Source organism: Callithrix jacchus, chromosome 1 (assembly GCF_049354715.1).
Source record: "Callithrix jacchus isolate 240 chromosome 1, calJac240_pri, whole genome shotgun sequence".
Taxonomy (NCBI): domain Eukaryota; kingdom Metazoa; phylum Chordata; class Mammalia; order Primates; family Cebidae; genus Callithrix; species Callithrix jacchus.
Genome location: NC_133502.1, coordinates 18,562,250 through 18,585,644, shown reverse-complemented (window position 1 = coordinate 18,585,644; position 23,395 = coordinate 18,562,250). Strand labels below are relative to the sequence as shown.

Genomic DNA, 23,395 nt, shown 5'->3' with positions numbered 1-23,395 from the left:
TCTCTAAGGAAAGCCTATGTGAAAAAAAATCACATAGTATTTTAAATATCTAGATGTATGTATGTTCATCAAAAGAGCTTTAAACTTTAAAACCAGCTATATGTCTGATTATCTGAGTTCAGAGACCTAAATCTTTTCACATGTATTTTTAACTCAAAGTGTTTATACTTATTTCTGTTTCTGTGATACAAAATAATGATAGTTGGCTTAAAACAAAACAATAACTTCTCCAAAATCTCAACAATTTTTGTTTGCTTTCATTCATCTGTCATTTGGTGGAATAAAACGTTCTTGTCCATGACCTGAAATCCACAAGCTTGACTGATTTCAGAGGTTCCATCAGAAGCCTACTCTGCCAGGCAGAGATGATAGGTCACCTATAAGCTGGCACTCATGAAAACCACAGAAGTCTGAGATTTACCATTATATTATGTATCTGCCTGATCGGATTTATTTGCAGATACCACTGTAGTCAATTTCCTTATTTCTAAAGAAAGAATCACATAAGCTTATGTTTAAATGAATTAATAACAATGATCACTGAAGAGATATCATTAAAAACCATCATTCTGTGATTATACATTAAAAAATAATAATGGCACCATTGATTAAAATAATAATAATAAATGGTGAGGTAAGGAATAAGGAGAGCAGACAATGACAACAGAGCGTGACTTTGCCAAGAGCTCCTATTACTGTGTGAGTAGAACGCAGGGCCTGGGTTCTAACAGAGACAAACTACTCCTACAGACTCAAGTGTGGTATCTAGAAATATTACTGCCCAGGGTGAGGCAAATTTGGGAAACTATCTTCTATTCTCATAGTGGGGGGTGTGTGTGCATGTGTGTCTGTGTGTCTATGTAGTTCCCCTTGGGAATCTCAGTGGCACAGGAGATTATTCAGGGTTTTCTTTAAAGTGAATATCTGCTAAAAATTGCCTTAGCATTTCCATGTCCTCATCCAGGATGTCATGCACTCCTCTGGTTTTTCTTCACAGCTTTATACAACTTAATATTCAGGCTGGGGAAACTGGAAATTTCCTCCAGGTCAAACAACTCCTTAAATCTATCTACAAATTTATTTTCCTTCTCCAGCCTGAATTTCATGGCCCAGAGGATGATGGTGGTTTCTTTGCACAGATGGTCAAAGGTAATGAGGAGCTCTTCCAAGAATGGATGAGCGTAGACTACATCCGCTGCCAAAATATAGTCAAAATTATTAGAAGACCTGGGGAAGTTTGTGTCTAACGCTACTCCCCAGGAGAGTTCTTTAACCTGCGGCAAATGCTTGCTTTTCATTTTTGTGTTTCGGGAAATATTATATTGCAGGTTTCCAAGTAATTCGGGTAAATCTGTGGCCGTCACATGAGCACCTGTGAAACAAAGGACAGCAGAGAAAGTAACCCTCATGGGATAAGGTAGAACAATCAAAAGCTTCAAGCCAACATGCACTTTGCAATGCTGCACAATTGTTAGTACCTCCAAAAAAGACTAGTTAGTACCTATACACAGAAAGGGAATCCCTTTCAAATGGAGCTAATGCAGCTATATGCCTCTGTTTAAAGAAAAAAAGGAGAGAGAGAGAAAGAGAGAGACCCATGATACTTTTGCGCACCACTGCATTTTTTATGTTCTCCTGGTCTTTTGCTCTGGTATGTTTTGCTGTTACTATTGTTGCTGTTTTCTATTTATCTACTACACACCAGGAGAAAAATAATAGAGAGAAAGGGAAAGTCAAAATATTTGGCACCCTCATTGGAATGATGAAAGAATAGGTACCTCCCTAAAAGAATTCTGAGCCTCAGTCATGTGAGACCAAACGAGTGTAGGTAACATTGGACATCCTATAGTTGAACAGAAAGTGCTCTGTGAGAAGCGGAGGGAGGAAAGAAGACTTTTCAATGGCATTCGTGGAAAGTATCATGACGTCCATGCTGGCATTCAAGTTTTCGACTTGACCCATCACAAGTGTAAATCTTCCCACCAAAAGATGCTTAAAACCTAGTCACAACATATATATATAGTGTTCATAAAGCTACTGGTCATAGATGAAGATATAAACAATTTCCAAGATAAAACTGAATAGTGATGGCTTTTTCAGGAAGAAATACGGCAGAAGTAAATATGTAGAAATTTGGTCACTAAAGTAAACTTTGAGCAGTAGCAAAGCCTGAAAATAATCTGCAAATAAATCTAGGATTGGCCAATTCTGCAGCATCAGAAAAGCACAGACCAGGTAAAGAATGGGAAAGTAGAAATGAAAGAGAAGTCTAGTTGAGCTCAGACCAAATCAGAAGATACTCCTCTGCTCCAATACCATGAGTCTCCTGGCATCAATTGTATTTTGTGAAAATATTAAAATGGGAGGGGAATATGCCTGTCATATAGACATAGAAGTTTTTACATTCTACTATGGGTGGGTCTATCATTTTCAACAAATCTTTTTTAAATCTCAAGGTAAGGAACACACCTTTGCCCATATAGAATATAAACTCTCTCTTATACTTAATATCTTTGTGTCTAGAGAGATAAACACTACCACTTTCGGAATACTGACTAAACAAAGTTTCTATCTTTTAATATTTGTTTCCAGTTAGACAAACGGACTCAAGGGTCCAACTCCCCAAGCACAAATTCTGCTCCTAAGCCAGGCTTTCAGGTATAAATGGAATAGTGACTCTGCCTTACTAAATGGAATAGTGACTTTGGAAAACAATATCAGGACACAGCAACTTTAAAAATACATCTATTTGGGAAGATTTCAAAGGTCTTATAAATATCTAGTATTTGAAAGTTGTAAATTGCTACATGTTAAATTCCTCTCGAGATTTTAGAGTGGCAGGTGTGCAATTCTGAAGATCAAGGAAATCAGGATGGATCTGGGTAGTGCACATCAGAGAAGGAGTTAAACTAAGACAATGAGACAGATAACAACAATAACAAAAAGACTGAACTGAAATGGGCTCAGGCAGACACTAAAAACTATCACGTGCTTAGTTAGAAAAGATGCTGGTGAGAGAACTCGGGATCACAAAAAAAAAAAAAACAACAACAAGGAGGATCAGCAGGGTGTAGTGGCTCACACCTGTAGTCCCAGTACTTTGGGAGGCTGAGGTAGGTGGATCACCTGAGGTCAGGAGTTCGAAACCATCCTGACCAACATGGTAAATGCTGTCTCTACTAAAAATACAAAAAATTAGCTGGTCGTGGTGGTGCGTGCCTGTAGTCCCAGCTACTCATGGAGGCTGAGGCAGGAGAATCACTTGAACCCAAGAGGCAGAGATTACAGTGAGCCAAGATCAGGCCACTGCACTCTAGTTTGGGCAACAGAGCAAAATTCTGTCTCAAAAAAAAAAAAAAAAGAATGGAGATAAACTGTAAACTGAGAAAACAAATTCAAATACAAACACCTAAAAATAAAGCAGACGTGTGATTTTTATGTAATTCCTAATTCTCTCTCCCTATTCTAACAGATGCTTTTTCATAAAAGCATAGCTTGAAAAGTCAAAAGGAATCTACAGCTACATGGGGACACTGAAATGGCACTAAAATCTAAAGTACATCTAAATCAGCAGCAATAGAATCTGTCTCTGCCTGTTTCACATTTCTCCTCTCGCAACCAGAATGCTTCCATGCACCTCCTATTTAGAACACTCCATCTGAGGCTTGTGACAGTATTCCCCAAGAAGAATTAACACAGCTTAACACAGAAAACTGTGAAAGAAACCAGTAAAGAGACTTTAACATCTGTAGTTTCTGGATGAAGCCCATTCAAACAGTTAAGGAGTCGCAGATAGGCACAGGTCATAGTACACTAGACAGTAAAACAACTAAAGTTATTTAATCATTAAATTATCTGGCAGTCCCCCTACTCAATCAAAAATATTCACTTACCAAGTAAACTTGCCACAATGGAGACTAGCCCTGTTCCAGCTCCAATTTCAATCACATTTTTGTCAACCATATTATACTGCTTTGCATTTGTTTCCAGGAAATAGCATAGAACAAGGGCCTATGGAAGTTTGAAAAAAGAAAAAATGGGTGCTTGGCAAATAATAACAGAAAGTAAATTAAACTCTATTGGATAAATATGCCACTAATGTTATGTCTGCATGCACATGTGAGTAGGTAAGTGTATTCGTGTGTGTACCTGTACATCACTCCGAAAACGTCAACAAAAGTACATCCTCTGAGAGATTCAACATTTCTGCTAGAAAAACTCTTTGGAGATTATTGGGAGGAGAAAAGAGATTATTAAACTATGCAATTCAGCTGCTTAGGTTTGATCATTTGTAAAGGAAGCAACTTCTGATAATACTAGTCATTTCCAAGTAGTGTGTGCAATTGGGGCAGGTGGGGTGGTGAGTCCACTACTCTTCGTGGGACAGTTAGTAAAGGAGAGGGGGTCTTTGAGGACATTACACATGTGAGACTCATACAGACTTTATTGCAATTGTTGAACTCAAATGGAGCTGATAAAAGGGGAAATAAAAATGTTTACTACTCTAAACTCTTATTTTTAAAACTGAAGAAGTAAACAACATCCTTTATTAATCCTACAAATTTTGATAAAGTTGAAATAGAATTAATTGAGGCCCGATGTGTTGGCTCAGGCCTATAATCCCAGCACCTTGGGAGATGGAAGTGGATGGATTACTTGAGGCAAGGAGTTTGAAACCAGTATGGCCAACATGGTGAAACTCATTCCTACTAAAATTACAAAAAATAGCTGGGCGTGGTGGTGCACACCTGTAGTCCCAGCTACTCAGGAGGCTGAGGCAGGAGAATCTTTCGAACCCAGGAGATGGAGGTTGCAGTGAGCTGAGATCACACACTGCACTCCATCCTGGGCTACAGAGCAATACTCCATCTCAAAAAAAGAAATAGAATTAATTATAGAATTAATTGGGAGAAGTAATTTCCCAATCACATGATTTCTAAAGTGTAGCATTATTTGAGGTCACAAAGAAGGGGTATGGAACCTGTTTTCTTCTTCCAAATAGAGCATAATAATGAACAAAACTGGCTGGAAAAATAATTAGAATGTAACAAATTCTGTATGAAATTATACCGATGGCCAAACAACAGCACCGTAACAATCCATGGCCTCAGTAATTCGAATCTCATGACCAATAAAATGAAAGATTTCCCAGGAAATATTTGTTATCACGGTCGGAATAAAACATCTTGCCAGGATCTCTGTGACCACCTGCTTGTCATCATAGTCTTCTCTGGTCTCTGAAAGGAAAAGAAAAAGGTAATGGTTGTATTAATAAAACCATGAAAAGAGAAAAGAACCTGATGGAAATACAGCATTTCTGCTTAGTCTAAGGAGCATTGGAATATTCATTGACTTTAGGAGAATAATAAGGTAAAGTATTTGAAAATGACTCACAATGTAAGTTAATACTTCCATTTAACAGGGTGGCAATATATTTATTATTTTTATGGGAGTTGAAGTCACAATTATCTACTTCTGTAGTGCTACATGCAACAAAAATAACAGATATGCTTTTTTAAAGCAATATATTTTAAGAGCCACCAATCAGTTCATCTAGAGTAAGAAAAAGATTGGTGATGGAATATAAGAACTAAAGAGCTTTTCCACAGCAAAAGAACCTATCATCAGAGTAAAAAGGCAACCTAACAGAATGTGAGAACTTTTTGCAATCTCTCCATCTCACAAAGGACTAATTTCATAATCTACAAAGAACTTAAAGTTACAAAACAAAAAACAACAATCCCATCAAAAACTGGGAGAAGGATATGAACAGACACTCCTCAAAAGAAGACATTTAGGCAGCCAAGTAACATATGGGGGGAAAAAAAGCTCATCATCACTGGTCATTAGAGAAATACAAATCAAAACCACAATGAGATACCATCTCATACCAGTTAGAATGGCAATCATTAAATTGTCAGGAAACAACAGATGCTAGAGAGGATGTAGAGAAATAGGAATCTTTTACACTGTTGGTGGCGTGTAAATCAGTCTAACCATTGTGGAAGACAGTGAGTGTGGCAATTCCTCAAGATCTAGAACCAGAAATACTATTTTACCCACCAATCCCATTATTGGGTATACACTCAAAAGATTATAAATCATTCTACTATAAAGACACATGTACACATATGTTTATTGTAGCACTATTCACAATCTCAAAGACTTGGAACCAACCCAAATGCCCATCAATAATAGACTAGATTAAGAAAATGTGGCACATACTTACCATGGAATATTATGCAGCCATAAAAAAGGATGAGTTCATGTCCTTTACAGAGACATGGATGAAGCTGGAAACCATCATTCTCAGCAAACTAACACAAGGACAGAAAACCAAACACCACATGTTCTCACTCAAAAGTGGGTGTTGAACAATAAGAACACATGGACATAGGGAGTGGAACATCACACACCGGGGTCTGTTGCGGGGTGGGAGGCTAGGGGAGGGACAGCATTAGGAGAAATACCTAATGTAGATGATGAGTTGATGAGTGCAGCAAACCACCATGGCATGTGTATACCTATGTAACAAATCTGCACATTCTGCACATGTACCCCAGAACTTAAAGTATAATAATAAAGAAAATTAATACTGAAAAAAAAAAGAACCCAACTCTTCATATTGGTGACACAGTGCAATTCCAATTGTTCTGTGTGCCAGCCACGGTGCTGGGTGATGGAATACAGTAGTTAGCCAAATAGACATGGTCCCTACCCTTGGAAAAATTAGAACTACACAGACACTAATGTGGTATCTCATGGCAACCCTGTGAAGAATTGTTGGACTGGATGAAAGTGCTTTTCCCCCGTATTCTCCAGGCACTCGCATTGGTGCCCACTTGGATAGACCTTTCTCATAAATGGTATGTTCTCAGCTTTGCCTCGATGAACAGTTTTGTCAATGGTTTGACTAACTGATGACATCACAATTATAACATTTTCAAAATATATAAATGTGATGAGGACAAGTATAATAGAAAACTAAATGTGATGCAAACTATCTTGAGTTATAACAATGGGTTGGCCTTAACAATGTTAAATTTAGTAAGTCTAAAGATGGTATTCAGCCTGGGTTTAGCAGCACTGTATAGTGGGTGGGGACAGATATCTACATTTACTTGGCCACAGGCTCAATATGAGTTAAAGTTTAATATGACCATCAAAAAATCAGTGCACGTAGCTCACATTAAAAATATAATTTCTAAAATCAGGGAGGTAGAGGACTTATTTTATACCACTCAGATTACACTTGGACATCCAGTTAGGGAAGGCCCACTTTAGAGGGACGCTGAGAAATTGTAGCAAATGGGAAGTGAGAAATCTTGAAACTCAGCCTTATAAGGACAGTTTTGGGGAGTTCAACACGTTCATCAAAAAGAAGAAAAGACTTGAGTGAACACAAGAGTTTTCAAAATTGAAGGACTAGAAAATAGAAGGTTGGGGTACATACATGTGTTTGTGTGTGTGTCTGTACATGTGTGTCCTACTTAGAATACAAACAGCATCATGTACTCCTCGAAAGAACTCCAACTTAACCACACCCCACAAGAAGGGCCCAGCCTACCACCAACCTCTACCACTACTGCAACATTTACCCTTGGCAGAGATGCAGGGGGAAGCAAAGAAATTGAAATCTGGTATTCCTCAGCAAGAGTCAGCTCTTCTAATATTTTTCACCGTGCTTCACCTTAAACAACTGTATGCATTCACATTCAGGAAGAGCTCTAAGAACCAAATAATATTGTTAATGTGTTTCATTTAAACTTTAACTTCCATTTCACTATACGCACTTGCCTTGCTAAGATCGGGGGTGCGGGGGAAGGGCAACGTTTGCTGTGGAAGTTCTTTAGGGAAAAGTAGAGAACATTAATTGCTTCCTTGACCTTTAACTGTATTTGTCCTCTTGGGCCTCCTTGCATACTACTTGTAAATGTGGCACTTCTATGACAAGTCACCTAAGGTATCAGGGATTAATAGATGTTAGAGTACGCTAAGTCCCAGGAGCATCTTCAAAAGTTACAGTCTTTGATATAAAAACTTTGCCAGTGAATATTTACTGATACAACCTGACATCTTTGACTTTGCATGTTCTTTTAAAGGTTAGTTGGCCCGATTAGTGCTGCTGTCCTAACAACTACAAAGGGATAACAAATAAATTCCTGGCTTTTGACTGTCTCCTTCTGAAGAGTTACTTCTTTCTAAGAATGACCACATCTTTATGTTCATATGAAAATGAGATTTTAAAATATATAAATATATTATAACTGAAAACTACTTACACTCCTAAAACAAAGGACCTTCAAAGAGATTTCATGAAATAAATATAACCACTGCTAATTGCATATACACTTTTGAAAGAGCACAACTCTGTCACTCATATGGTAATGCAAGATCAGTTATCCACCTAAGATGATCATGTATCACAGAAAGCATTGTCAGGTGGAATAAAATTTAATTGATAATGCTTTATATTAATATGCTGTTTTGCATTTAAATACTATATGAATACTACAAGCATCCAGTAAGAAGTAATCTTTATAAATTAGCATAATTTATAGCATGAAACCAAAATAAACTAAACTTGGCTGCTTAAAATAATTTGTCTAAAAGGGAATATGCTCTTTGTAAGTACTATGCTGATGAAATGATAAAATTTCTTTTGGAGGAATGATGATCAAAATGAAATTATGACAAGGAAAAAATAATTTGTCTAGAAGTAAATATGTAAAATTTTAAAAGCAAACGTACGCACGTAAACACATAATTATTTCCATCTTAAAACACTGCTTGCTGTTTTCCAGTGTGAACTTCTATTTAAAGATTTTGAGGCAACAGTTTCTGTGCTTTTTGTTGTTCTTGGGTTGGTTGGTTGGTTTGTTTTGAGATAGAGTCTGGCTTTGTCACCCAGGAAGTGCAGTGGCAAAATTCCAGCTAGCAACCTCCACCTCCTGGGTTCAGGCAATCCTCATGCCTCAGCCTCCTGAGTAGCAGTGACTACAGTCATGAGCCACCATGCCTGGCTAATTTTTGTATTTTTTTTGGTAGAGATGAAGTTTCACCATGTTGCCCAAGCTGGTCTCGATCTCCTGAGCTCAAGTGATCCTCCCACCTCAGCCTCCAAAAGTGCTGGGATTACAGGCATGAGCCATCGCACCTGGCCTTGAGGTGATAGTTTTAATAGTAATTATTTACTTAAATCAAGAGCCGTTTAATATTACGCTCTAACAATAACACCACCCATTTCAAGATTGATAATAAGAATCTCTAAACTAGAATCTAATGGAAAGAGCTGTACTATTATAAAGGCATTTTTACAGCAGCATTGCCATAAAAAAGGAAAAGTCTATGCTCCAAATAATTTACAAAGAACGTCAAGAGATTGAGACCATCCTGGTCAACATGGGGAAACCCCGTCTCTACTAAAGATACAAAAAATTAGCTGGGCATGGTGGCGCATGCCTGTGATCCCAGCTACTCAGGAAGCTGAGGCAGGAGAATTGCCTGAACCCAGGAGGCGGAGGTTGCAGTGAGCCGAGATCGCGCCATTGCACTCCAGCCTGGGTAACAAGAGCGAAACTCCATCTCAAAAATAATAATAATAATAATAATAATAATTTACAAAGAACATGTCCCTTAAACTGCATGCTTAGTTAGTTGTTGAATATGAGTCAGATATTGAGAAGATTAATGAATTAGTAGATAATCTGGCTTTTAAGATTTGAAGAGCAATTTCCTGCAAATATTAATAGCATTGTTATACAATGGAATTCTAATATACATTTCTGAAGAATACTTTTTCCATATATATTCTTTCCTCATTATCTAGCACTTAGCCCCCAGGACAAATAACAAACACCAGATAATGTTACACAAGATTCTGCACATCAGTTTCCCTATATGAAAAGCAGAAAACTTCTGATAACTGCACCTTCAGAAAAAAGCTACCTACTATAATTTTAGAACATTAATTTATTGATGAATTTAATATTAAAACACAAATACTAAAATAGATTGTAAATAAAACATAAGACAGAGTATTACAATTATGTTGCTATCTTGGGCTTATCTATTTTAATGCTTTTTGATACAAGAAAAGTCTTAACACCATTTTCCTGCTATTCAGTCTTTGCTGATAGTGAATAAAATCTACCAGGTGCTCTTGTTCTCCTGAGAATTAAAGGGGTTTCAAGTATGAAGTGAAAAGTAGCAAGATTCTGTCACATTATGATGATGATTTTCTTAAGAGGAAAATTCAGCTGCAAATTGACGTCAATGCTGGATTACAGCAAGCCTTCAAAAAAACAGAGGCTTTGTCTAAATTCTTCTCTTTCATACTTTTAAGGTCAATAATAGTAATAATAAATGGAAGGGCCAGATCACAGAAATGCCCTCCGCCCGCCCCCAAAAAAACCCAACTCTTTAATAGCTATGACAAGTGAATTCAAGCTTCCATTTGAGGGCTGTCATGAAAACCTGTCAGTGAAATGTAAAGTAAAATCCCCTCTACTAAATGAAAGAAATTGTCATTCAAATGAATCTTCTATTCAAAGATGAATGCCATGTGCTTCTTAGAAATGCTTACAGATTTAAAAAGTTAAAGATATTTTCAGATTAGTAAGTGGTCTTAAGTTTAACTTAAAAGATATAATTCTGAAACTCTCAGTAATGCCAAGGTTTTGGACCCTCCTGAGAAGATTCTACAAATATTCCCTGTCTGCTGGTCTGCTTAGTTTCAAGAATGTACAGAGGTTGTAACTCTAATCAAGCAGACCAAACAATGCTACATTTTGTTTTTATAAATGAAGGAAATGCATCTTTCATTGAGACTGCACAGGATGCAAGTGGAGAAACAAAGAACCTAATTTAGTTGTACTACACGTTTGCTACTGGGATCATGGAAGGGACAAACAACCAAACAATTGTCAATGAAACGATAAATGCTATAAAACAGATCTTTCTAAAATGCTATAGGAAGCACCACTGGTTGGTTGAATCAGAAGAAGCATCATAAAAGAGGAAATATTTAAGCCCAGGAACCATTAGAAGATCATGGAGCGAGGGTGCAAGGCTAGGGGTTTGGGGCCAGAATCCCAAAAGACAATTTCTGACACCATAATCCCAAATGTTGAATCCTGAAAGATCAAAATCCCAAATACATAATTCTGGTAACAGCAATTTTAAAAGTTCTTTAAAACATATTTTCATTTTTTAAAAAGTTGAGAAACATGACAACAGAACACTTCATGGGCCACTTTTAACAATAAAATCAGCAATAATAATTACAAAATTTTGCAATTATAAGCACTCAGGTGTGCTACCCACAGTTGCACGGGTATAACAGTCATGAGTAGACAAACTGTATTCATAAAGAAATCACTTATATAATTTGGTCACTTGAAATATCCTGATGGACAACCTAAGTCTTTTGATGAAACCAATCAAAACCTATGATGGAGCTGGATATGGTGGCTCACACCTGTAGGTACTCAGAAAGCTGAGGTGAAAGGACTGCTAGAGCCCAGCCTGGGCAACATAGTGGGATCTCTCCCCATCGCTAAAAAATTAAAATTAAACAGCAACAATGGGTCACCACCACATATACAGTTTCCCAAAGGGCTGAGATCTTGAAAAATATTATCTTTCACAAATACAGATGCAGAAAAAAAAAATCCCTTTATTTACTGAGGAAGTTTCATGGTTCTTACATATACACACAATGCTTACACACAAAGTCAGTGTTGTGAAAATGCACTTTCATGGAATCAAATTAAAAAAATACATAAAACAAATTAGAACTCTCTAAAAGCTCATACAATTTATACCTTTAGTTTTGGAAATGCAAAGATGAAACATATAGCATAGTGAGTTGTAAAAAATAATGCTGATGATTTAAAATGGTGAGAAAAAAAACTTTCGAAAAGGAAAACAAAACCTTCCCAAAGAAGCTAAAAAGAAAATTCATATTGAATTTCATATATTATGAAAAAGTGTATCACAGGGATAAAGTATGGGCAAATGCACAGAGGTAGCCCATAAGAGCTGGCTGACTTCCACGATCATTAACTCTATTCTGAAGTCTTACATGGAGATGAGTAACTTTCTTTTCTTTTAGAACATGGCTCTTCTTGAAGAATACATTCACATTGATTTTCTACATGATGCTGCACTTTTTGAAATTCTAATTTGATTCAATATACACCGACATGAGCATTTCCTATTAAATTTCCCATCTTCTGTGTCATTCTATGTTGTTTTGGGTACATGGGAATCCATTGCTCATGCACTCATATACAGACCACAGACTTGGCTGAACAGTACTGGTGATCAAACAGCAACACCATTGTGTGCCTTCTTATCCTACCATGCACATAATTATTTCAGAATCAGGCCAATTCTGGCTTTAATTCATCAAGAGCTCATAGAATTTCATCAGCTGGAAGGAATGCCAATGCAGACAAATAATGCGTTTTAGACTAAAGTTTTCCCTGTTACCATATTCCACAGGCAATCCACTCATCTGAATTTTCCGGCAAATGTATTGGGCTGAACAGAAAAAGAAACTGTTGGTAACACCTTGAAATCCACTTTCAGAAGTTTTGATTGCACCTAATTCCAAATTTATCATTATAGTTTGATAATTCAATTAGATGTGAGGGAGTTTGTTCTTTGGGGATTTCAACATTCAGGATCGTGGCATTTGGGATTGTGTCTTCAGGAATTATAATCAGCGTTACACAAGGTGCATATTGGTGAACTGGAGAAAATAAGCCTGAAGAAGTAGGTTGGGATTAAATTCATGTGCAACATTGACCTTTGTTCTATAAGGTGAGGAGGAGCCAATAAAGATTATTAGAATAGGAATTGACATGATCAGATTTAATATTTAAGAACTTCATCTGACAGCAGTAGCTGAAGAACTGCTGACCTTACTAGCCAATTAGAAGGCTTTTGGAACAAGGTAGATGAAAAATGACAAGAGTCTAAATGAAGGCAGTAGCCTTAGGTCAAGGAGCTAAGTATGAATTTGTGTGCTTTCGAAGTGGTGGTATGCCTCCCCTAGGGGCAACAATTGACATTCAAACTTGACATTCAAATCTGAGCTTTGAAGACATCTGAAGTAGACTGGTATATTCAAGAGCAATTTTTATTCAACACACAGAAAACATATTAGTCTTATCTGGAAGATAATTATTCATTTTACTTTTAAAATATTTAAAATGTGTTAAATTATTCTCATATTAGTAATTATATGTGCTATAGTACTCCAACTAGTATATTAAATATATTGCTTTGGACTGTAGTTCAATAGGTTTCTTAAAACAGTGATAGAATTATTCACATAAATTTCCATATGTATTAATGCAACATTGTTTATAAAAGCCATCTTACCCATTAATGTAACTCTGCCACGATTTATGGAGATGCTCCTGAAAATTTTAAATGTGATACCTTGAGGAGAACATATTAGGTCCTGAAGGGAGTCAACTGACTGATGATCAGAAATTCAAGAACATTGCTAATGAGCAAATTTAAGTCAACCAATAGGCTTAGGTTATAGCTAATTCGTTCATTCACTCATTTATTAAGCACCTGCGCACTATGAATTAGAAGGCAGACCAAGTGCTATAACAGAGGCTCAGTAGAAGTGCTATAACAAACGCTTCAGTAGGCAACTCAAAAATAGAAAGTTCCACCTCTCAGAGAGCTCAAGAAAGAATTATCTGAGCCTTCCTAATTATGAGCTTGTCAGTCAAATAAAAGAAGAGAAGACCTGTCATACATAGGAAATAACACGTGCAAAAGCCCACTGGCAAAAAGTTTCCTGATCAATTCTCCAACTTGGGAAACCCTGAGAACCAGAATAAAGAATAAATGAGAATAGAAGCACAAGATAAAACACATTATGCCATGATAAGAAGTCTTGATTTTATCCTATAGGAAATAATGAGGCACTGAAGAATTTTAAGCAGCAGACAAATGTGACAAGATTTGGATTTTTAAAAGATCATGCAGTACAGGTTACAGTGTGGAAAAAGAACTAGAGAGGGTAAAGAAAGTGAGTTGGCCCAGAGCGAGACAGCCAATTAGAAGGCGGTTAACAGCAGTCAGGAGCAGAGATAATGAAGACCTGAATGAAGGCAAGTGATGGTGGAAATGGAGCAAGTGGTAGGGAAATCTATCAGGGATGTAAAATCAATGAGATGTCACGATGAAGGGCGTGAAGGAAAGGGAGAAAATGAGGATGATTCCAGGTTTCTGGGTAGCCTGCAGAATGATGTCGCCATTGACTCAGATAGAAAATATAAGTGGAGGGGCAAACCAGCAAAGGAAAATTATTTTAAATACCTATTACTCTGGGTGTGCCACTCAGATTAAGAAAACCTGCCACAAGGAGCAGCACTGCAATACTGCCCACTGCTGCACCTATGGCTCCTGGGAAACCATGCCCCTCCTGGAGCTGCCTGCTCAAGCCAGCCGGTTCCTGTTCCATTTAGGACACTCCTCTAGTGGGCAACTCCTGCTCAGGGATTTTCACGGTCTACCCAAGACTTTTTCGGAATTGTGTTGTAGGTGGAGACTCTTCCCACCCAATCTGTCTTCACTCTCTCCTCTCACGGGCACTGAACCCACACTGGGCTCTGCAGGCTCTCCTTGCCTATTTCTGTTTTTTCCTTTTTCTCCACAAACATTTACCCCACTAAATCCCTTACATGCTTAGCCCCATTTCGGCATCTATGTCTTGAAGGCCGTAAAATGACACAAGGTAGTCAGTAGGATGTCAAGTAAGTAGCAGATATGACAGACTTGGGAGTCATTGTGAGCAGAAATCACTGAGCCTTTTGGGCAAGGATGAATCTTGCCCAAGGCTTCAGGCCCTCGGGTGACCCCGCTGTCCTATAACAGATTGCTACATGTGCTAAAGCTGAAGAGAGGCTGTTGGCATGAGGCAGGCAACATAGGATATTTAGAATAGTTAATGAGGGTAAGGTTTCAGACATTTTAGATTATAATATAGCCTTAGAAACACATAGAATATTTAGCACCCACCATAGCCCTAATTTTAATCTGTGTATAAATAAGTGACATCCTATAATTCTTGGATTTTCATGCCAGTGTGGAAATATGAGCATTGAGCTATGGGTTTGCTCCATCCTTTCCAAGCACAGGATTCTAAGTATAAAAGAGTTAGGGCAGGAAAAGTCAATACCCTTCAGCACTTGAGAACTGAGTGTTCCTCTACTTGGTGATGCCTTTCCAACCAAATGTCACCTGATCCACTCCAAGGGCACATCCTCAATCCCCTTAGCTCTGTGTGTGTGAACACATTTTTAAAACTTTAATTGGCTATACAGATGATTACAGAGTGTATTTGTTCGTGTCGTAAAACATTTTAATCCTAGTTCCATCCCAACCTTACCTTGAACTTCTTCCATTTCCTTTGTAATTTGCCAAATTATCTTTTGCACAGTTGAAACAAGAGTTGTTACTAATGGTAATGATAATGATGTAATTTTATTCACAAACCACACAGAAATTGCATCTTAATTCAAATCATCTAAATGGCTGGGTTCTCTAAGTGATCAACTTAAATGGTTAGGTTTGCAAGAATCACTTGGTAAAACTGTTCGTGTTTAAGCCAGGTAGGCTGCCAACACTGGGCATACACCCAGCTCTCTTGGCCGAAGGGTGTGCTCTCCTAGGTAGAAGCCACCTGGAATGGCCAAAAACAGAAAAACCAGGACTATAGTATTTAGAAAACATCTACAGTGTGTGCAGATAAGGAGAGAATAAAAGAAATCAAGATAGTTAGATTTCTATTACAACTGCTCTATTAAAAACCATTTTTCTGTCTGTCAAGAGTGTATGTGCACTTTTGATCTCAAGAAAATGCAGGCAGTTACATTACATAACCCATGCAAAGTCACGCTTGATATTTGAGACTATATAAACATGGTAGTTCAATTCCAAATAACCACACTGGTAGTAGAATTCAAACTTTATCTCCTTACATCCAGAGGTCAAATTACATTAATAGTTAGAAGGACCATAAACTCAGGCTACAGATGTTTGTACAGCCTAAATTCACCTTTCATCCAAGTACTAGTAAAAACTTACAGTTTTTACATAAAACTATTTTCATCTCTCTTGCAAGCTTCTTATCTGAAATAAAATTTACTTGGAAATCACATCACACATTTAGTGTATAGCACTTGAGAAAAAACTGTATTCCTTATGAAGATCAAAAATCCTGTATATGCTTAGTAAGCCTATATATTTAATATATTCTGACAAAAGTATCTTGAACATACCATCAAGATCGTGCTACAGTAGTAGACATTAAACATTATTCAAGATGTTTGCAGGCTTGCAAATATAAACCAAGACATAATAGGCCACTGAAAAAAGTCCCAACTCCCTTTAAGACATTAATGAATACTGCAAAGGTAAGACTTTATATTCTATTGGTTGTTTGTCTTCTTAGAATTGGTAAGTTACATAAACATAAAATGATTTACCTTCTTGAGCTTCTGAATCCATCAAGTAATGAAAGGATGGTTGGCGATATATTGATGTTTTCTTTATCATTTCTTGAAAACTGGATAGATAATACATTAAAAATATCAAATGGTAATAATTAATTCAAAATCTGTATGGGGTGCTTTTATATTTTCCTAATAAGTTTAACTTCAGATATAGCAAATTGATATTAAAATATTATATATTAACAAAGCTGACTTAAGAAAGCCATCTATACACTATCCAGAACAAATTAAAATCACAACAAAGGTTGCTGGAGTCAGAAATCTTGAAAGTCTGCTAGAGAAAGAACACATATTTTTCACCAGAGACTACCGCAAATGTAACAAAGAAAGCCATCATCTTCATATTGACTCGCAAGATAGCAATCCTAAAATCGATTAAATTGATTAAAACATTGAAAGTTCACTTGTTCCCATCAATGCATCATTAGCACATATGCAATGTCAAACAGCCTCACTGCCAGATCATCTTTGAGCAGCATCTACCTTAAAGAGTCCAGACTATCACAGCCAATTTGTTTAAAACTGAAGGAACTATTTATGCCTCTAAAACAGAGCAGATTATCTGATTAAACTTAACAAACTGTTATTCAAACTTTAGAAAATAACAATTTGATGTTTTACTTCTCAATTTGGGGTCAAATAACTATTACAGTACCGTGCATTAATACAGCACTCCTTTCTTCCAAGAAACCCAGAGCACTTTTCACAGCTACATTTTCTTTTCCTGAATAGTTCAGTAAGTTAGAAGACATTATTATTTTCCCTACAGTTTGCAAATCAGGAAAACCAAGGTTAAATTATGTCATTGAGGCTACATAGCTAAAACGATAGCAAAACTGGTCACATGCTTTGCTCCCAATTTAGATCTCTTCCATTAAAGGAACAGGTCTTCATTATACGTGCCTGCCTTCAGGCTGATATTTAAATGGAAAGCCTGGACGTACCTGAACAAGTTAGCTGAGTTTCTAGAAGGTCAAAACACGTCATCCACAATTTTTGTTTGCTGCTGAGACCTCTGGTAGTGACTGAAGGGCTAGCACCAAAGCACACATACTACTGTACATGCTGGTAACAAGTCCAAGCAGAAGGGATTAAGATCCTGACAGCTACAGCTTCCGTGCCTCTGGTTATACAGCAGTGAGGCTGGAATGCCCGGAACTAAGTGGGCAGAAGGCTAGGAATATCCCACATGAGTGTCTCATGAACAGAGCTAGAAGTGAATACAACCCACTCCTGGAAGTGAGCAATGAATATTTGGCATGATCCAGCTTTTATTTTAACTTGGATGCTAAGAATTATTCTAAGACTCTGTGGCTATGACATCCTAGGAAATGAAGGCCACGTATTTTTCATGTCACTTACCTGCGTGGGAACGCTGTTTAAGATGCCAACAACCACACCAGAATGTGTACAGTATTGGTCTGCACCCAGGACTCAGACTACCATGATTCCTTCCTATTCAGACTGAATGGGTAGGTTGAAAATGGGCATGTAGGTGTGCCTCTCAGAGGACACACACATTTCCCATGCCACTGGAAAGATCCTTGATAGAAAATTACAGAGTTAACGATACAAGCAATATTGTAAAGTTAAACTTAGGGATGTGACTACAGGTCCACAATGTATACACAATTGAATCAAGGTCAATTAAAGTATTGGAAATGGCTAGTTGGGAAATCTGATTTTAGTTATTCCTGCCTATAATTAGACTGTGATTTTAAGTCATTTACTTAGTATGTTTCTTGGTTTCATCATCTATAAAACAAGGATATATCAGCAGGGTACCCTAGCCTTTGGGAGGTTTTGAGAGGCTAAGGCAGGAAGATCATTCAGCCCAGGAAATGGAGGCTGCAGTGAGCTGTGGTCACTTCACTGAACTCCAGCCTGGGTAGCAGAGCAAGACCCTGCCTCAAAAAAAATAAAAATCTTTTTTAAATGATATAAAAGTCATACAACCTCTATTTGTGGGGTGAATATTATAGGTAAAAACATTCTGGAAAGTTCAAAGTCCTAAACAATACAAACTATTATTCATAGGAAGTTAATTTGGGGCAGAGGCTACTCTCTCTTTTCGGCTTTTTAAAAAACAAGAATAAATGATGAATAAAAACCATTGTGTTTTTAAAAGATTTTTTGGAGAGACCATGCAATCCTCACTGTTAGATCTCTTAAGAGGCATAATCCTTAATTCAAGCATCTTAACCAACATGATGACAATGATCACTTAAATTATACTGAACTGTTTAACAAGTACATAGACTTCTGCCTCCAGATATAAGTAGCTTATAGCAGACCTCAGCTTCTATTAAGAATGAGAAAAGCAGATTTTTACACACACACACACCCATACACCACACAAACATGCCTCTGTTATAAAGTATCTGAGAGCTATGAAGGCAGCCAAGAATTCCAGGCATTGCTGTTTTGCTGCTTCTTGAGGAAGCCAAAGAGAGAACCACCTGTAGGGATAGCAGCGGAACTTCAGGCAATCTCAGAACTGCGGAAACAAAATAAGATTGTTTGTGGCCGGGCACAGTGGCTCACACCTGTAATTCCAGCACTTTGTGAGGCCAAGGCGGGCGAATCACGAAGTCAAGAGATCAAGACCATCCTCACCTACGTGGTGAAACCCCATCTTACTAAAAATACAAAAATTAGTTGGATATGGTGGCAGACACCTGTAATCTCAGCTACTGAGGAGGCTGAGGCAGGAGAATCACTTGAACTCGGGAGGTGGAGGTTGCACTGAGCCAAGATCGAACCATTGCACTCCAATCTGGAGACAGAGTGAGACTTTGACTAAAAAAAAAAAAAAGTGTTTGAGGCTGCCAAAACAGCCAGAATTGTGGGCCCAAGATCCCAGTAAAAGGGACAGAGAAGCCTGACACTTAGTGCTGACTTTTCACTCAAAATGTTTACTGCTTAAGCTGTTTAGGGCAAGAGGCTAATTTTTGAAGCATTCAGTGACAAAAGCAGATCCAAGCACAAAAGAAACATCAGGGTACTCCTGGAAAGCAACTTTCCTGGAATGTGGGAGAAAAATAGAAGCTGAAGTCTTTACAGAAAAAACTGCAACCCAGCCTTGAATCTACTTGATTCTGGCTGGCGACATTGAGGTGATCTTCCCTTCTGCTGCCTGTCAGAATACATTCTGGAATCCTCTCTACAGGAAGACTGACAGACCAACTGTTGGGGTCACTACTTGCAGAGGTTTGTCTTGCAGACTTTGACTTAGGGATGGATAAATAAAGTACACTGACACACAGAGATTATTCTTTGCTAGTTCAGCTGAGGGTCTGTGGCTGCTTACAGACTCTTTGGAGAGTGCTGTAAACAGGAGCTGCTGGTTTTTACCAGCTAGAGACACTTGCATTTATTTAATAAAGTTTAATTGACAAAGGCTTGAGTTAACACTACTAGAGTGAAGAGATTAAAGCACAGGTTCTGATGCTTAAAGCAAACACTATTAGAGGGTAATATCTTTAGTCAACTTCTCGAGATGGCTATCTGGCTCATAGGTTAGTTTTAAGACTACATGAGTAAACAAGTTAGTTAGGTAAACTTTTTTTAAATACTTTGGCTATTTGTTTTACTTATTAACTAAATGTAAGGGGGATTTACGCTGCTTTCAGCTGAAATGTCTACTGAAACTAGGAAAAAAAATTTAGGCCTTCTAAAAAGGTTTGAGACTATATAACTTTCTCTACTATTTTTCCCACCACCTTGAATGAATTCCTACAGAAGACACAGAGTGTCTACAATTTTTTATATAGACTGTTCAACATTCAGTGAAAATTTACTCAAGCATACCAAGAAACAGACAACACAAATAAACTCATAGGTAACCCAGATATTGCTGTTATTTGACATACTTTCTAGTAACTTTGATTAAGATGCTCAAAAACAGATGACAAGGAGAAGTACACCAGAGAACTGGAATCTATAAAAATGAGTCAAATAGAACTGAAAAATAACAATAAATGAAATTAAATAATATATGGGTTTAAGAGCAAGTATAGATAAAGCTAAACAAAATACTAATGAGCTGGAAGATAATAAAAAAGGCACATGATGATCATCACCCTAAGTAAGTTCTAGGTCACCAACTTGATGTGAATAACGAAAAATTTGTTCAGCTGGTATTTTAAACAGGAAACCTCTTTTATAGGTAAAATAGCACCCTGAAATTTTGAGTTAGTAGATTTTGGTTCAGTTGACAAGTTTTACCTACTACATGGGTGAATTTGGCAAAACTGGTTAATGTCTCTAAAAGTCTTTCTCCCCTTGTAAAAGCATTATGTCTTGGTCACAGGATTAAGAGGAAAAAAAGATATAATATTACCTTTTATATAAATAGTGTTATGGAACAGGTTTCTTAGGTCCTGACCTTCCATTTCCCCTTCTTCCTAGGCACATAGACTGGGTAGAAATTCCATTTCTGAGCATATATATCTAGCTGTGGCCATATGCTCAGTCCAGGTCGACGAGATGGGAGAAAAGTGATTTTTCGAGTCACCCTTAAGACTTTCTGCTTGCCCTGGACTTTCCCCTTCTGGCAGGATGCAATGCAGATGAAGTAGTCACCCAGTATAGACCACTTAGGCAAGACAGCACCCTACGGGTTGGCTGAACACAGGTCTGAACGACCTCATGGCACACAACTGCTTCATCAGCTCAGAGTGCCCACACTATTGAGCAATAGAGATGTAATGTTCTAGCATATTCGGACCATTGTATATGAGCATCTGTTTTTACAGTGGCTTATCCTTTCCCCCAGCTAATGCAGTGCAAAACAAACGTAAAGGTCTACTAAAGGCACCAAATTAAATTTTTTAGCAAGACTAAAATATTTCTACCTACAAAATATATATGCAGAAAACTCCCAGTAAGAAGTAATTCTGAGAAATGAGAAAAACACAAAAAAGTTAATGTTCTCCTCCCCTTGCCTCCAAAAATGTTCTGCTCCAAGTTCCTCCAGAGAAAAGAAACATGAGGAAAAGATTTGAGTTTATTTATGCAGAAATCATCATTGATTTTAGAAGGAAGCTGCTAGAGAAGAATGATGGATACAGAAGACATATTTGAAATTAGGAAGAAATAATGTGCAAAAGAAAAGCAGCTGCTGTACACCAAGTACTGGAGAAGTTTGGCTGACAAGTCAACACAAATGGGAGCCTAAAAAACAACACATCCAGAAGTCATTCAAAGAGTGCTGGAAGTTACCTATGTGTATTTTGTTTTCATTGGTGAAGATTCTCAATTTGAAGGCTGAGGGAAGAATTCAGGAAAGATGGAAACACTAAAGATGCCAAAAAGACACAGACTTGGGAAGGTAGCTTGGAAGGCAGGAAACCCATGCTTAAAGGAACTGGCAGCACTCTTCTCCAATCATTCTTAACTCTAAGCAACTGGGAGCTTGGGAATTGTTCTTGGGAAAGGTCTCTGCAGGAGCAATCTTTAAATAACCTTGGCTCTCCACTCTGAACAAGCACTGTCAATAACAATCAACCCCTGCAGGCCACTCCTAAAGCTGACCCACCTACACCACTTCAACTCTAGCTCCGAGCCTCCAAATCCATTTACACACAAGTCAGCTTCCGTCAAGTGAAGTCTTGTTTAAAAGCCAAACATAATGGTACAGAGGTTCCCATACATTTAATGCTCACAGGTAGAATGATGTGCCCCATTTAGGTTTCCTAATTATTTACTAAAACCACAGAAAACATATTCAAATATGTTCCAGCAGTGAGGTTCCTTCCTGCTATGATTTTAAGTGGAACCTGAGGGAAAATGCAAAGCCATGGGCAGCAGGGCTAAACAGCTGTGTAAAACTGCCACTTTTGTGGAATAAGAAACATGCAGATCTTTCTTCGCAGCTAGGTCTGAATGTCAGAGGGAATGCCTATTGCGAGTGAGAGCTGATCAATAGAAATCTTTTTCATTTTCTAAATGTGGCCAGAAAGGATCAGACATTGTAAGATAATGAAAACATGAAAAGACAAAGCCTGTGAATACAAGAAAATATCCAATGATACTTGAAATATTCAACTAAAAAACACTAGAAAAATAAAACATTAAAAAATAAATGTCAAATTTAGCATTTGTATCTTTAAGAACCACACACTAAATACAAAGACCGTGCAAATACAGTTAATTTTATTATGTCTTAACAAATTCATTACAAAGGCTGTCATACCTAATTATAGAAGACACATATTTTTTAATTAAGTTTTCCTTTTTCTTCCTCTTACACGTCTCAGTTTCCCTCTTTTCTTCCCAAACACCGATGTGGCAGTCACGAGGACTGTCTTCTCTTCCCCTCCATCGTCATCACTAGAGCTGCTGGTGGTCGCACCTCCATACTTCACAGGAGCTTCCTTCAGTGAGTTCTGCGAATCTGAAGCATTGATTTTTGGCTCTTTCACTGCTTTTCTCCTCTGTACATTCACTAAAGATGAACTTGCAGCATCCTCACTTGAAGATGCATCAGATGATTCTGAGAGGCAGGTCTCCCCCAAAAATCCACCACGTGGATTCTTTCCTTTAGAATCTGAAAGCCTCTTTCTTTTCAGGCTTGATGACTCTTTCGATGTATTTGTTATGCCTCTCTTCTGGGTTTTTCCTTTTGCCTTATCAAGTATCTCAAATTCTTCCTCCATAGCAACAGAAACTGCTTCTGTTTCGCTGGCTGCTGCTTCTCTCTCTTTCCTGAGCATACATGTCACAGCTCTCTTTAGTCTCTGGCTCCTAATACGCTTAGCATCTTCTTTCTCCTGTTGTGCTAATCTAAAGAAGGAGTCAATTCGGAGCTGTGTCTAAAAAAAATAACAAAATAATAATAATAATAA

The 23,395-nt window shown here is 37.6% G+C and overlaps 1 protein-coding gene across 22 annotated transcripts in view; it reads right to left on the bottom strand.

Annotated features, from left to right (window-relative positions):
- The window catches only part of ERCC5 (ERCC excision repair 5, endonuclease), a 117,029-nt gene that overhangs the window by 62,624 nt on the left and 31,010 nt on the right, over window positions 1–23,395 (bottom strand). For 15 of the 22 annotated variants that reach the window (XM_078327885.1, XM_054247789.2, XM_078327924.1 and 12 more), the window contains 5 exons: window positions 17,492–23,362; window positions 16,521–16,600; window positions 5,071–5,237; window positions 4,150–4,220; window positions 3,894–4,011 (listed from right to left, as the gene is read on the bottom strand). In XM_078327885.1, coding sequence (XP_078184011.1) covers window positions 22,772–23,362 — 591 coding nt within the window. In that variant the 3' untranslated portion in view covers window positions 3,894–4,011; window positions 4,150–4,220; window positions 5,071–5,237; window positions 16,521–16,600; window positions 17,492–22,771. Of the gene's footprint in view, window positions 1–1,274; window positions 1,373–3,893; window positions 4,012–4,149; window positions 4,221–5,070; window positions 5,238–16,520; window positions 16,601–17,491; window positions 23,363–23,395 lie in introns of all 22 variants that reach the window. The other 7 variants (XM_078328426.1, XM_078328561.1, XM_078328044.1 and 4 more) reach the window with 1 other exon arrangement.